The following is a 16,713-nucleotide window of genomic DNA, read 5'->3' as shown; positions in this document are numbered from 1 at the left end:
TATCTCCCTGTCCCAAATACAGGACAGGGAGATATGTGGGGAGAAGCGGAGCCTCCTGGCTCCTCCAAGCCCCAGGGAGCCGGGAGGGAGGTGACAGCCACCCGCCCTCCCCGAGCCCCAGACCACAGCAGCAGCTAGGGCTCCCAGGAGTTTTGAGGCAGCAGCAGGGACAGGGCAACAACAGCACTCCCCCTCCCCCCAGCCTTCCCCAGCACCAGGGAAGTGGCAGGGACGGGGCAGCCGCTCATGCTCCCTCCGCTTCTTCGAGGCCCAGGAAAGGGGAAAGTAGGCTAACCTGCAGGCTCGTTGCTCTCCAGCCCGCAGCTGCGTCTGCACAGCTGCTGGTGGAAAATACGGGACAATTAGTCCCTTTTCTAAAAGAAGCAGAGATGCCTTTTTGGCATCCCAAATATGGTATGTCCCGCCAAAAAACAAGATGGATGGTCACCCTAACCATTCCAGATGCCAAAAAACCTTAAATGTCCCCCCATCCAGCTGCCAAAACTTAGTTTCCTCCAAAATAATTTATGTAAATTAATCTGTATAGTACAAACACTGCAATATACTGAAAATTTGAGAGCCCAAAAAGGAATCTCAATTAACAAGTAACACTGTACAATTTAATCCAATATGTACTGCAAATACCCACCCACCCCCTTTAAAAAAATCAGCCATGTTGCCACAAAATATCCTGTCCACCTTAAAAAGGCACCTAAGCAAGACTTGCTGGAGCTGACTTGTCATTTATTTAACACACGTTTTTAAAGTAATCTATTCTGACACAGATTAAATTTGAAAATTGTTACACCAATAGAATACTAATGAAATCGGATCAACTGTGTAGTTATTCAACCTGAAACAAGATCAAATGAATGCCATCCTCCATAATCAAATACTTGTCCTAATGCGCCACAGTTTTGATAGGAGTTCCACCTATTAACTGTAGAACATAAATTTAATTACAAATCTTACCAATAAGTATTTTCTCTTTTAAGATATCTTTCATCAGCTGTGGTCAAACCAAAATTTGCAGAAAAACAGCACAGCAGTTTGCCTCAGTAGAGAGAAATGGCTAAACAAAACCAATTTTTCAAAATAAATGAATGAAAACTGTATATGGTAATTAAGTAATACAACAAAAGGATAATCTTGGGATCCCAATATGTATTTAAAGTCTCACCCTTCATAAACACAATCTGCCTGCAGCAACCTAAACCACAAAGTTTTTGTCTTAATTATAAGATATCTTCAGAAACAGGAACTTCCATGGTACCTTACAGACTAACAGTTAGCTAGGCCGTAACACCTGTCAGTCAGTCTATAAGGTGCCACAGGACTTGTTGTTTTTGAAGATACAGACTAGCTCCTCTACCCCTCGGATATGTGTCACCATAAAATATCTTCAGGCATTTACAAAAGTTAAAATCATAGAATACTAGGACTGGAAGGGACCTTGAGAGGCCATTGAGTCCAGCCCCCTGCCCTCATGGCAGGACCACGTACTCTCTAAACCCTGACAGGCATCTCTCTCACCTGTTCTTAAATATCTCCAGTGATGGAGATTCCACAACTTCCCTTGGCAAATATGGAGCTATACCTATTTCACAGGACTGGAAGGGACCTTCACAGGTCACTGAATCCAGTCCCCTGCCCTCACAGCAGGACCCATCACCATCCCTGACAGTTTTTTTTTTTTAAACTATTCGTATCAGATCCCTAAATGGCCCGCTAAAGGATTGAACTCACAAACCTGGGTTTAGCAGGCCAATGCTCAAACCACTGGGGTATCCCACCCCTCTCTTGAAGACAAAAGCTAGCACAAGGTTCTCACTTATAAATGTTTTGGTTATACATTATAGTATTGTATTTGCACAGCTTTTTAGGGATTAGTAAAATCCATTTGTTCACAACAATACCAAAAGTAATTTTACACTTGCATGTTTCCGTATGAACAATGAGTTCATGTGTGATATCCCTTCGGGGGGGGGCAGCGTGGAATCGTAAGTTGTTTGCAAGATGGATTTTATTTCACTCAAATAACTGAAAAATTGTACAAGCTTCTATCCCCCTACCACCCCCATCGCCGGCAAATTATCCCCTTTCTGAGGGCGGTCGGGGTTTCTTCCAACAGACCCTCCCAATCCCCACACCCTCCTGCTGGCCTTTGCCTCCCTGAGGAGGCTGCCAAGGAGGGTGTGACCGGCTGCTGTAACTCGAGACGCCTGCACCCGAAGGGGCAGCCCCAAGGGCACTGGGGCACAAAGCAGCGCCACCCCCGCAGCCCCCGCCGGCCCGCGCCGGCGTTAACTCCGCGGCTTCAGGCACCACCGCGGTAAAGGGAGCCGGAGGATTTACACGCGTCCCCGCGCGGTCAGCGGGGCGCAGGAGCCCCAGGGCCCGGCGGCTCCGCAGCGGCACGACCCGGGCCGCGCCCCGCCCTGCAGCCAGGGAGCCGCCCCGGCATCGCCCTCGGCTCAGGCTCACCTGAGGGGAGGGCGGCGAGGCGACACCCGTCCGGAGCCAGGCTCGGCTCGGCAGGACGGGGCAGCGCTCGAGCCGGGCTCGCCGGGCCGGGGGCGGGGTCCCGCTGCGGGGCTCGAGCCGGGCCGCGGGTCGCGGGCCGCTGCCCTCACCTGCCGAGGTGCCGCTTCATGGCCGGCTCGCCGTGGGGCTGGGCGCCCGGCAGACGCAGGCTGTGCCTCAGGCTGTAGCCGGGCTCGGGCGGGCCGGCGGGGCGCTCATGCTCCAGCGTGACGGACTCGTTCCGCTTTCTCATCCCGCAGCACCGGCGCGGCGGCTCCCGTCAGCGAGCTCAGCCCGGTCCCCGCGAGCCGCCCATCGGAAGCGCCGGGGAGACCACGGGACGGAAAGGCGCGTCCCAGGCTCCGCCTTCTGCTGCCCATATCAAAGATGGCGCGCGAGGGCCTGGCAGCCATCTCGAATGGTGGCAAACTGGCACCTGCCCGTAGCAGCCGCCTCCAGGGGGCGGTATCCAGGCTGTGCAGGCAGCGCTAGGGCAGGCCCCCTCCAAGTCTGGGCCCCCTCGAGGTGCCCGGGCTGAGGTCACTGGGCATTCAGGGCAGCACAGGCAGCTCCGCCATCCCTACCCATCCATCAGCATGGGGAAAGCTGGCACACCTCCGGCCCTGCCCGCGCCGCTGCTCAGTGTGTGTGGCCGCTGCCGCTCTCGCAGCCAGAGCAGCCGACGGAGACAGCCACAAGAGGAAACGTCAGTGTGTTCTTCAGCCTTCCTTACCACCCATGCGTCGCTGCCGCACAGCGTGGGGCTTCACCTAAGGATGACAGCAACCGCACGTTGTCCAGAGCAGGCGGCCTTTCTCCAGGCCTCTCCTACTTCAATCACACATTAACCCTTCTGAGCAGGGAAATCACCATTGCCTCCTAAATACTCAACCCCCAGGACTTCAGCTGGACTGGGTCAGCACTTCTCAAAATTGAGGCCCTGGATTGTTCCCCCCCACCTGCAAAAAAAGATACCCTTCTCTAACCTCAAAACTCTGCAAAGAGTTTTCTGCAAAGGCTTGTTCTCTGTTCTCATTTCTTGTTGATTTTCTTATTGGTTTGCCTGGTGCCCAAATTTCACTCACTTGTCAGGTTCAGGAACCTTAAGCCTCACGCACCCAGCGAGGCAGGTGAACTGTGGCGGGACAGTACCCTATTGGGTGGGGGCTGCCCAGCTTGAGGCGGGTGGAGACTGTCCAGTGAGATGCGAGGATCTCTCCCACCGTCGAAGGCAACCCCTGGCGCTCGTTCGAAACACGAACGACTGGTTTGAAGCTAACTCTGATGAGATGATTCCAGTCATTGGAAAGAAGCGCGCTGCACTCCTGGAGTACAAACGCTCACCGAGCCAGAGTACCCAGCAAGCACTTAGAGCCGCCAGAAGAACAGTACAGCAGACAGCCAGGCGCTGTGCCAGCAGCCACTGGCTCCAACTATGCAGCAGCATCCAGACCTGTGCCGACTTTGGTAATCTCAGAGGAATGTACGAGGGTATAAGGAAGGCATTAGGACCCACCCAGAACAAGATGGCACCTCTGAAATCCAAATCTGGTGAAGTCATCGCTGACAAAGCCAAACAGATGGAGCGCTGGGTTGAGCACTACTCCGAGCTGTACTCACGCGAGAACGTTGTGGTTGACGCAGCCCTCGATGCCGTCGAGCTCCTACCAGTAATGGACGAACTGGATCAGAAACGACTGTGGATGAACTGAAGAGAGCCATCGACAGCACTGCAGCAGGAAAGGCCCCTGGCCAGGATGGTATACCACCAGAGGTACTCAAGTGTGCTGCGGACACACTCCTGGAACCCCTACATGAGCTACTTTGCCTGTGCTGGAAAGAGGGTGAGGTTCCACAGGATATGCACGACGCTAACATTGTAACATTGTATAAGAACAAAGGAGACAGAAGCGACTGCAACAACTACCGTGGAATCTCCCTCCTAAGCGTCACTGGTAAACTGTTTGCTCGCGTCATCCTTGGCAGACTCCAGAAGATTGCTGAGAGGGTGTACCCCGAATCGCAGTGGGAGGGTCTGTTCAAACTGCTCCACAAGATAGGCTGTCCTCCACGGTTACTCAAGATGATCCAGTCGTTCCACGAAGACATGAGAGGAACCATTCAATATGACAGCGCTTTATCGGATGCTTTCAGAATCAGGAGCGGCGTCAAACAAGGATGCGTGCTTGCTCTGACATTGTTTGGGATCTTTTTTGCACTCCTCCTGAAGCATGCCTTTGGATCTTCAACAGAGGGCATCTTGCTGCACACAAGATCTGATGGGAAACTGTTTAATCTTGCAAGGCTGAAAGCTAAGTCTAAGGTGCGGGAAGTCCTCATCAGAGACATGCTGTTCACAGACGATGCTGCTGTAGTGTCTCACACAGAAGACCAGCTTCAAAAACTGCTGGATCAGTTCTCCAAAGTGTGCAAGGACTTTGGGCTTACCATCAGCCTAAAGAAGACAAACGTACTCGGTCAGGATGTTGCTGAATCCCCATCAATCAGCATTGACAACTATACGTTAGAGGTCGTCCACGAGTTCGTTTACCTCGGGTCCACCATCACTGACACCCTCTCGTTGGACACTGAGCTAAACAGGAGGATCGGAAAAGCGGCCACAACTCTGTCCAGACTCAGCAAGAGAGTGTGGAATAACAACAAGCTGTACACTCACACCAAAATGCAAGTCTACAGAGCCTGCATCCTCCGCACCCTCCTTTATGGCAGTGAGACTTGGACCCTATATGCCCGCCAGGAAAAGAGGCTGAACGTCTTACACTTGCGCTGCCACAGGCGCATCCTTGGAATACCATGGAAGGACAGAGTGAACAACACCGCCGTCCTCGAGCAAGCTGGAATCCCAACCATGCACACCCTCCTCAGGCAGCGTCGGCTCCGCTGGCGTGGCCACGTCCACAGGATGAATGATGGAAGGATTCCAAAAGACGTCCTGTATGGTGAGCTAGCCTCTGGCAAAAGACATCCCGGACACCCCCAGTTGCGCTACAAAGATGTCTGCAAGAGAGACCTCAGAGAGGTAGACATCGAGCTGGACAACTGGGGAGAACTGGCAGGCGACCGCGGCAGATGGAGGCAGGGGTTACACAAGGGCCTTCAGAAGGGCGAGATGAGGATCAGACAGCTAGCAGAGGAGAAGTGAGCGCACAGAAAGCACAATAAGGACTTGCCAGACACCCACCACATCTGCAAGAGATGCAGCAAGGACTGTCACTCTCGTGTGGGTCTTCATAGTCACCGTAGAAGCTGTAAATGGAGCCCTCAATTGAAACTATAAAGGGCGCGATCCATAGTCTATGCAGACTGAAGGATGCCTACTACTCCTATACTGTTTTCTGTGCCCGTCCCCCGCCACACACAATGCTGTTAGACTAAAACAAAATCTCAGAAGTTTCATCCACAAAAAAAAGTGAGTTAGTGTAAACTATAACAAAATGTCTGTAATCTGAACTATATCATTCCCTATGCACAAAATACACAATCAAAATGGAATAAAACAGTGAAAGAATAACAGTAGTACCGTTTCTTCCATCAGTCTGTGAAATACCCACATCGCAGACATTGTTTCTGGGTAACAAATTTGAAGTACTGTCTCACATTTGTGTGTCAATACAGGAGGTTTTAGAACTAACTAATAAACTACAAAGTAATAAGTCACCGGGACCATGGGCTATTAAGATTTTGAAAAGAACTCACATATGAAATTGGAGAAATTATACTTGCACTGTGCACTGTACCTTACTACTGAAATAAGGATCTGAATGAAGGACTGCCAGCCCTCAAAGACTGGCCTGGTGTCCCCCAGAATCTCCTGGCAACTACTGAAACCAATCCTGCAGATGTATCCCATGACTGGAAAGGTGGAAAAGGAGCAAATATGACCCTGATTTTTAAAATGTGCTCCTGAGGGTAGCCTTACTGCAGAAGGTTATACAACGGAAGTTACAGCTATTCAGGCATATCTGCAGAATGAATGACAAGTGAAAAGTCAAGACCCTGATATTTGGCATAGTGGACAGTTTGAATAGGAGAGGCAGACCCCACAGAGCATGAGTAGATGATATAGCTGATTGGTGCAGAGTTAGTCTACAGAAACTAAGCCACTCTGCACTGGACAGGGAAAGATGGAAGGAAATAGAGAGAGAGGGGCATCAGACTGCAACGGGTGCTGAGCCCATGGTTGTTGATGATGATGATGATGATGATGAAGAGGAGATCCTGTCAATTACAGGCCAGGAAGGCTACCTTTGGGACCATGCAAATTGGTAGAAACAGTAGTAAAGAACAGAATTACCAGATTCATAAACATAATTTGTTGGGGAAGAGTCAATACAGTTTTTGTAAATGGAAGTCAAGCCTCACCAACCTACCAGCAATCTTTGGGGGAGGGAGGGTGTTGTCGGGGAAGCCACATTCCCCTGGGGTATAGTGTCCCCCAAAGGTCTGAGGCTGGAGGTCAAAGCAGTGAGGCAAGAGTGAGATCTAAAAGGACATTTTATTTGCCTGAAAGTAAATGTCCCAAGTACTGAACCTGTTGTTTTACAAACTGCAATTTGGCTTTGGAGGCCTTGTGACCCCTTTCAGCTAGGCATTTTAACACATGCAGAGTATCAGTTTTACATCCTTCCTCAGTCTCACTGGCAATCAACACGTCATCAACATATTGTACCAGTACAAATCCACAGGGGAGAGATATGGAATCAAGGTCAGCTTTCAGAAACTGAGAAAACGGAGTAGGGCTTTCACAATAACCTTGGAGAAGACGTGTCCAGGTTAATTGACAACCCTGAAAAGAAAAGGCAAAGAGGAATTGGGAATCCTCATGCACTGGAACAGAGAAGGAGGCAGAACATAAATCTATTACAGAGAACCATTTAGATGTGGGTGGAATAGAGGCATGAATAGTAGCAGGGTTAGGTACTACCGGAAACCTAGGGATTACAAACTTGTTGATGGCTCTCAGGTCTTGCACAAACCTATAGATTTGTTTCCCTGGTTATCAAATTTTCCTTCCTTTTTCACAGGTAGTATAGGTGTATTACATGGTGAGGTTGTGTAAACAAGTATCCCTTGTTCAAGGAGGGACGAGATTACAGGCTTAATGCCCTCTTCTGCCTCCCTAGACAACGGATACTGGGATACCCTTGGGAAAGGCTTGTTGTGTTTGTATGTTATTTGCACTGGTGTCGCAGAGGCTAGCAACCCAACTTCATTTGCGTGGGCTGCCCACAATGTCTCTGGGATATCTGAGAGGTCCAGGAGGGGTGTATATCCTGAGGCCTCATCAGATTCCGCTGAGAGTAGTAATGCCATCAAATTTGGAGTCTCATCGGGAGGAAGGTCAACAAATATCCCTTCCTGTCTACAACAGAGGTTTGCACCCAATTTACACAACAAGTCACATCCCATAAAGTTTACAGGAGAACAGGGAGATAACAGGAAAGAATGTTCAGCTGACAAGGGCCCAGTAGTCACAGATGTGGTTTCTGAGACTGGATGGGGAATACACTGACCTCCTATTCCCACGGCATTAATCACAGAAGATTTTCGGAGGGAGGTTTCAGACTGTCTTAAAGTAGAAATGGTAGCTCCAGTGTCAACCAGAAATTTGTGGTGTTGTCCATTCACAGTTATTGAGATAAGAGGTTCAGGAACTTGTGGGGAGGTCTGAAGGGGTAATGTGAGGACCTCACAGCATTGTCAATAATTACAGGCATAATTTTGGTCGGTTCCCAAGTGGCTAACATGTGGGTTAGTCTGTGGAAGCAGATCTTGGCTGCTCGGAGGATCAGGCCAGGGAGCAGCAGCAGGATTGAGTTGGCTCTGGTGTTGTAGGAGACCCCGATTTTGTTGTGCCATGTCCTGCTGGCACTTGCAGCATTCATTTTTCCAGTGGCCATTTTTGCCACAGTAATGACACTGCTCACTTCTTAGGGGTCCCCGGGGCTGAGATAGTGAGCGCTGCTGTTGTTGTTGGGGAAAGTTAGGTCGGCCAGAAAAATGGAATAAAGTTTCGGCTTCTAGGTGGCGGTGGTGCACTAGTTGGGCACTGTTTAGGGTTCTGCTTTTTCTGCAGATCTGCTATTTGCATGGCCATGAGAGTTGTTTTTAATTCCTTTTTCTTTGCTTCATCAGTTTGCAAGTTTTCCCAAAACTGTGTAGCTGCACCCTGAATTTGGAGGATCGTGTTCTGTCTCCAGCCTACAACGTTATTTTTAATCCTGTCTCTGATTTCAGGGAGGAGATTGTCTACAAAAACTGCGATAATAATGGGACAATTACCTTCCACTTCTGGGTCAGTTTGGGAAAATTTTCAAAAGGCAGACAGGAGGCATTCAATGTATGAGACAGGACGTTCATCTGGCTTTTGCTTAACAGCTTGTATTTTTGGCCAGTCCTGCCGCACTGGGACAACCTCAGTGATTGCATTAAGGAGTCCCTTCAAGTCATTATTCAAAACATTTTGCTCATTATCATTAGTGGGGAGGCCAAGGAGAGGATCATTTGGCCATTGAGCACCCTCATGACGTGGGGCTCCTAACCGAGCTTGCCAAATTAAAGCTGCATAATCATGTGGAGGCAGATTGCCTCTTAAGAGCCAGTCCATGTCCCGATGAGTGGGGTTATAAATGTTAATAAGCCTTTGTATTTCCTCACGGAATCCTTGGAAGTTCTCTCAGAAAGGAGGCAAAATGCTCTTAAAGTTTAAAATGTCAGCAGCAGTCCATGGTCCATGGATCCACTGTGCAGCCTCTCCTGAAGCCCCTGGAAACATTCTAAGGGGAGCCTCTAAGACTTGTGATGAGTTTCCCTGATCAGAAATATTGATGTCTGGTGACAACTCTTGTGAGCTCTTAAATAAAGTCGGGAAGCAGTGTCACTCAAAGGAAACTTTAGATGGGCGAGCACCCTTCACAATTGTAGCAATGTTTGTGTCAGCGCAAATCCCAGTTGGCTTCCAGCCAGCTTTAAGCAACTCAGGGTTAAAGCTATCAATCAACTCCTGAAGAGTATATTCCTGAAGGGGCTTAATGGGTACAAAAATCATATCAGGATGATCCGATTCAAGTGGGGTGAAGGGTGCTTCTACCTGGCGCAGAGATGGGGCCTGTTCTGATTGATTAGGCAGTGTCTGGTTTATTTGTGAAGAAGAAGCCTGATCTGGTGGAGGTGGTAGATGTGTGGGAGGCAGGGGTGGCCGTAGCCAGCCCGTCCACAGGTCTAAAAGGTCCTCTGGCAGGTCAGGGACCAGAGCTGGGGTAGCCCTATTCTCAGGCAACTGAGGATATAATTGTGCCATTGCTGAATAGAGTGGCGGTGCAGACGGTGATTCTGGGGAATCGGGCTGTTTCTTTAGAGTAGCCAGTTGTTGCTGCAGCTTCTCAATAGAGTCTTTTTGACTAGCCATTATGCTTTGGTTCTTTTTCTTTTCTGCCACATCCTCCCAGAGGTACCAATACTCCATCTGGTTAGGATGTGTTTCCTCGAGGAAACCTCGAAGGTGGGTAAGCTTTTCCAAATCAAAACTGCCCTCTAGTGGCCACTGTTTCTGGGGATTCCCATAAGTGGAGCCAATCCAAATGTTCATCAATTTCTTAAGTCTCCTAAGTTTCAAATCTGCCAGCAATTTCCCTAGCTGACTGTAAATTGTTATCATCTGAGACAAGGGAGTCCCAGGCTGTGAGGTGCCTTTCCCCTCAGTTGGAGACAAACTGGAGGGAGGATTCCCACCCATGTTAGCACTGTCCTGTCCAAGGACAGCACAGGAGCCCAGCAGTACTACCCTCTCCAAGGACAGCACAGGCGTCCAGCAACACTACCCTCTCCAAGGACAGTGTAGGAGTCCAGACAAACTGTCAGCTTCACTCACACTTCTTATGTGCCGGGGAGAAACCGCCCTTGCTTTCGGCAGCTGTTCAGTAGCACTGACAGCGCCGGTGCGGCTGCGGTTCTGTTCCGGACTTCACTCACTCAAAACCATGCACTTGGACTCTCCACCAGTCAGTCAGCAACAACCCAATACCTTATTTGGCTATACCCAACGTTTTAAATCCCTCTCAAGCCTCCAAGAGAAAATTGAGGAACAAAAGACGACTCTTACTGCCAGCCGGTTCAGCCGGCGACAAGAACAGGGAGGTGGATCAGGGGATTTTAAATGGATCCCTTACCCTTCAGATGCGCGCTGTGGCCCGATCCTGTTCCCCATCATCAGCCTCTCCAGCTGGAGTTCCAAGCCATCCTGCCGACTATGCCAGTTGTCAGGGAAGCCACGTTCCCCTGGGGTACAGTGTTCCCCAAAGGTCCGAGGTTGGAGGTCAAAGCAGTGAGGCAAGAGCAAGATCTAAAAGGAAATTTTATTTGCATGCGTGCAGGCTACCAGCTTCCAAAGAAGTGGGAACCCTGAGAATCAGTTCTCAGGACCCTTTATACAGTTTGTTTAGACAGTTTAGTCATTAATTGTCCTCTTTAACATATGAAAGTCTCAGCAGAATTGTCCTGAGACGTTTCTGCAAACACCAGCTGTGTTTGAGGCCAGTTTACACTACAAAGGTATATGATAACCCAGACAGAGGAACCTACAGGATAAATTGTCTCTATGTGACAAGGTAGGGACTTCAAAGAAGTGCAGATGACCCCGTAGTATCCCCTTACAGAGTGAGGCCTGATTAGTGTGGAAAAAAAACTCTTAACCGTTAGAGCCCTTTTTCCCCCACAGTGTCAGTAAACATGAGCAAAGGTGACCCAGTGGATATAGTGTATTTGGACTTTCAGAAAGCCTTTGGCAAGGTCCCTCACCAGAAACTCTTAAGTAAAGCTATCAGTCCTGTGATAAGAGGATCAATAACTGGTTCAAAGGTAGGAAACAAAGGACAGGAATAAATGGTGAGAGGTGAACAATAGGATCTGTACTTGAACCTGTGCTATTCGGTATATTCATTAATGATCTAGAAAACGGGACAAACAGTGAAGTGGCAAAGACGGCAGCCAATCTATCATTAGTCATGACTGTTAAGTCCAAAACTGACTCTGAAGAGTTACAAAGGTTCTAATAAAACTGAGTGACTTGGCAACATGATGGGGCAAGGCCTTCTTGTCCCAATTCTGCTCCACAAACTCCCTTACCATGAGTGTAAGCACCATCACCTTTACAATAAAAAACAGGGGTCACCTAAGGAAATGAATAGGCAGAAGATTTAATGCAAAGAAAAGGCAGTACTTATTCATACAACACCCAACTGACCATGGAACTCATTGCTACAGGATGATATGATTGCCAGAAATATAGCTGTGTTCAAACAAGACCTGGAGAAGTCAATGGAGATTAGATCCATCAATGGCTGTTAGCCAGCATGTTAAGGATTTCACCCCCTTGCTCAGGGAAACCATAAGCTGGTGGAATTGTGGGAGAATCATTCTATAATTGCCCCATTTTGTACACTCCCTCTCGAGTTTTGGTGTGAGCCATTGTTGGTGACAGGATACCCAGGCATGATAAAGCAGAGTCTGACCGACTACATCAAATTCTATGTCTTCTAGTTCCTTACACAATCATTAAGCATCACTTTCCACTTTGTTTTCCTGCCATTATCTTTCAACATTGTAGCTTTATCAGTCCCAGGATATTGGAGAGGCAAGCAGGCTGAAGTAATATTTTTTACTGTTGGTATATTAACTTCTGTTGGTGAGACAGTCAAGCTTGTCTCTCTTAACAAATATTACCTCATCTACTTTCAAATCATTTTGCCTGGTAGCACAAGCTCCCTTGTCACAGCTGGAGATGTTATATCCCCATTAGCTCTGCAGCTATCTGAACAGTTACTGCATTTTCATTAAAGATTTGTGGATGTATTCATCACTTGTTTTTTTTCCAGCACAGTTACATTTTAACACAGCAATCTTAATATAGATTTGGAAAAATTATGTACATAATTATGCTTTGGGCATATTATAATGACAGGTGATAAATGGCTAAAAAAAAAGACTAAATTCCTTCTCACCTGTCTCTTATCACAGAAACAGACATAAAAGTCAGTTTCAATGTTTTACATGAAGATTCTTTTAAAGAAAGACATTACTCCCAGCACTGAAGAACACAGTTTAAAAGGCTCTCAGGATTCTGAACAAATATATCTTTTCAATTCTAATTCTATTTGCTAATACACCACATTCAGAATTAAAGTTTTTGAGACTTTAGGAAGATGTCACATTTATCAAACAACTTATTCAATAGTTTTCTATGTGCCCACTTCCATTATCAAAGCAAAAATTTCTAAAATAAGAGTTTAAGTGACAACCAGATTCCAGATTAAGGCTCTCAGCAAGAACCCGGTGGACAAACCTTTGCACTCATGCTGATCATCTTGCAGGACCTAGACAAAAATGATCGCAGAGTTCTTACTCAGGAAAGATGCATTATCACATTACGACCCATGGCTCATTGAGGTATTGTGTTAACACCTGCCTTGCAACTAGTTCTCACATTGCTTTTCTGTATTGATTCCAAGTTAGGCCACCCTCAGACAGGAGGCAGGTACAGATCACATCCTGAGTGTCTGTGTATCACAGCAACCTGTCACATTTTGGTTTCCAGCTGCCTTCATTACTATTTGCGGGGTGACCTCAATGCATACCAGTCCCAAATTTTCCCCAGCATGGATATTCTGGACAGCTCAGGTTTTGGAAGTCCATTGCCCCCTGTAAGGAGGTCAATATACAAAGATTTGCTAATTTAAATGGCGTTATCAAACAATTAATCTTAAACCCAGCTCTGGATTAGTTTTAATTAAAGCACAAAACAAGTTTATTTAACTAAAAAGAGATTTTAAGTGAGTTCAAGTATAAGGTATTAAAATAAAAAATGGTACAAGAAAAATAAAGATAAAATGCTTCCTACTAGCTACTAGCTAAGATTTAATAAACTAGATTTGGTTCAAGATACAAACCTCACGTCCCCAGTAATAGGACTAACTAAATTTTCAGGTCACAACTCCTCTGAAAGTCCAAAGTCTGTTAAGTAAATCCTATCTCTACACTGCCATGGAAGATCAACCCACTCAAGGTTGATCTTCCGGGGTTTTGTTTTGTGCATGCGGAAACAGTGCTTTCCAGGGTCAGAGTTGACCCCGAACTCCTCACAACCAGCAAGGGTAAAGGAAGGTTGACAGGAGAAACACTTGATGAAGTGGGTCTTTGCCCACAGAAGCTCATGCTCCAAAAAAATCTGTCCGTCTAGAAGGTGCCACAGGACTTCTTATTGCTTCTTCTGTACAGACAGCCACTGAAGTCAACTGGTGATAAGTCATTTCTAGCTACGCAATTGGCATAGCTAAAATCACGTATCGGTGGTCAACTGCTATGTCTAGTGTAGACATAGCCATAGTGAGAGAGAGAGAGAGAGAGAGAGAGAGAGAGAAACAAAAAGATTATACCAGGAACGTTTTGCCCCTGACTGCCTAGGAATGAGTACAGCAGAAAGGGATCTAGGGGTCATACTGGACCACAAGCTAAATATGAGTCAACAGTGTGATGCTGTTGCAAAAAAAGCAAATATGATTCCAGGATGCATTAACAGGTGTGTTGTGAACAAGACACGAGAAGTCATTCTCCCGCTCTACTCTGCGCTGGTTAGGCCTCAGCTGGAGTTTTGTGTCCAGTTCTGGGCACTGCAGTTCAGGAAGGACGTGGAGAAATTGGAGAGGGTCCAGAGGAGAGCAACGAGAATGATCAAAGGTCTAGAGAACATGACCTGTGAAGAAAGGCTGAAAGAATTGGGCTTGTTTAGTTTGGAAAAGAGAAGATTGAGGGGGGACATGATAGCAGTTTTCAGGTATTTAAAAGGGTGTCATAAAGCAGAGGGAGGGAACTTGTTCTTCCTTGCCTCTGAGGATAGAACAAGAGGCAATGGACTTAAATTGCAGCAGGGGAGGTTCAGGTTGGACATTAGGAAAAAGTTCCTAACTGTCAGGGTGATCAAACACTGGAACGAATTGCCAAGGGAGGTGGTAGAATCTCCATCACTGGAGCTATTTAAGAAGAAGTTAGATAGATGGCTTTCAGGGATGGTCTAGACAGTGCTTGGTCCTGCCATGAGGGCAGGGGGCTGGACTCGATGGCCTCTCGAGGTCCCTTCCAGTCCCACTCTTCTATGATTCTATGATTTACAGTCCAGTCATCCTTTGAAATGGATTTTCCTGACACTTTCCCCTATTTAAAGTTTCTTTCAGTTGTGAGGCTGGACCCTTGGAGGCTCCTGGTGACAGAGACACCATGTTGCTGTTTATTAAAAGGCAAACCAATCTATTCCTATCCACCTCCTTCACTGACAAAAATGGCCACACATCTGCTGCTAGGCAATCAGCTTTGACTGCCCAAACTGAAGGCATCAGCTTGTCCTTTATTTTTGAGAAACAGGTTTCCTCCCTCCCAGGCTTTCCGGTAAACACATTTCAGTCATAATTTGATCTTATGTTCACCACTTTACCTGTAATTTTTCTAATTTTGCATAAATTTCAGCATATTACTGACCAGCAAGTTATTAGTTTTCAAATTATACCTCGCAAGTTATATTTTGTACTAAGCTTCTTATGGCATATAGGATGTAAGCAGAGAGGTGCACAAATGCAAGAAGCCTGGGAAACAAACAGGAGGAACTAGAGGCCCTGGCACAGTCTAAGAAGTGTGAAGTGACTGGAATAATGGAGACTTGGTGGGACGAGTCGCACAACTGGAGCACAGTCATAGAAAGGTATAAACTGTTTTGGAAGGGCAGGCAGGGGAGAAGAGGAGGAGGAGTTGCGCTCTATGAGAGGGAGCAGTGTGATTGCTCAGAGCTCCAGTATAAGGAGGGAGAAATGCCAGTTGAGTGTCTTTGGGTTAAGCTTAGAGGCAGAAGCAATAGAAATGATGCTGTAATTGGTGTCTCCTATTGACCGCCAGATCAGGGAGATGAGGTAGACAAGGATTTCTTCAGACAGCTAAGAGAAGCTTCCAAGGCACAGGCCCTGGTTCTCATGGGAAACTTTAATCATCCAAACATTTGTTGGGAGTCCAATACAGCAGCACACAGATAATCCAGGAAATTTTTGGAGAATGTTGGGGATAACTTCTTGGTACAAGTGCTGATGGAACCGACCAGGGGCCGTGCGCAACTTCACTTGCTGCTCATAAACAGGGAAGAACTAGTAGAAGAAATGGAAGTGGGTGGCAACCTGGGCCGCTGTGATCATGAGATGGTAGATTTCAGGATCCTTACAAAAGCAGGAAAGGTGAGCAGTAATATACAGACCCTTGATTTCAAAAGAGCAGACTTCAGCTCCCTGAGCGTATTGATGGGCAGAGTCCCCTGGGAAACAAAGATGAAGGGAAAAAGAGTTCTGGAGAACTGGCAGCATTTTAAAGAAGTCTTGCTGAAGGCACAGAAACAAACAATCCCATTGCAAGGTAAGAAACGTAAATAAGGTAGTCAACCTGCTTAGCTTGACAGGGAAATCCTTGGTCAGCTTAAAATCAAAAAGGATGCATATAAGAAGTGGAAATGTGGACAGATGACTAAGGAGGAGTATAAATATATGGCTGGCAAATGCTGGGTAGTAATCAGGACAGCAAAGACCCAATTGGAACTGCAGCTGACAAGGGATATGAAGGGTAACAAGAAAGGTTTCTACAGGCATGTTAACAATAAGAGGCTTATCAGGGAAGGGGTGGGGTTATTACTGGATGAGGGAGGTAACCTAGTGACAGATGATGTAAGCAAAGCTGAAGTATTCAATGCTTTTTTGTGCCTCGCTCTTCACAGACGAGGACAGCTCCCACTACGGTGCTAGCAACGACGGGTCCTCTGGCACCTTACACACTAACAGAAAAGTTTTGAGCATGAGCTTTTGTGAGCGCAGACTCACTTCACCAGGTGCTGGTCCGGTGCTGGACAGCGCTGTACGGGCGGGTGGAGGGCAGCCCTCAGTGCAGAAGGAACAACTGAGGAGCTACTCAAAAGACACTAGACGTGCACGGATCCATGGGCGTGGAGCTCACGCGCCCGGCGTACCACGGGCATCGGCAGCGGTCAGTGCGCAGCCTTTGGCCATTGCCTCGGGAGACTCTTGAGCTGCGTCTACACGTGCACGCTACTTCGAAGTAGCGGCACCAACTTCGAAATAGCGCCCGTCGCGT

At 47.5% G+C, this 16,713-nt stretch overlaps 1 protein-coding gene across 1 annotated transcript in view; it reads right to left on the bottom strand.

Annotated features, from left to right (window-relative positions):
* The window catches only part of ABHD12 (abhydrolase domain containing 12, lysophospholipase), an 86,451-nt gene extending 83,539 nt beyond the window's left edge, over positions 1 to 2,912 (bottom strand). Inside the window, exon 1 of the mRNA XM_074989208.1 lies at positions 2,634 to 2,912. Within this exon, the coding sequence (XP_074845309.1) occupies positions 2,634 to 2,776 (143 nt within the window). The 5' untranslated portion in view covers positions 2,777 to 2,912. The remainder of the gene's footprint in view (positions 1 to 2,633) is intronic.
* Positions 2,913 to 16,713: the final 13,801 nt, after the last annotated feature.

The sequence above is a fragment of the Carettochelys insculpta genome, chromosome 3 (genome assembly GCF_033958435.1).
Source record: "Carettochelys insculpta isolate YL-2023 chromosome 3, ASM3395843v1, whole genome shotgun sequence".
Classification (NCBI taxonomy): Eukaryota; Metazoa; Chordata; order Testudines; family Carettochelyidae; genus Carettochelys; species Carettochelys insculpta.
The sequence above is the reverse complement of the archived record's forward strand: the minus strand, read 5'-3'. Positions and strand labels throughout refer to the sequence as shown.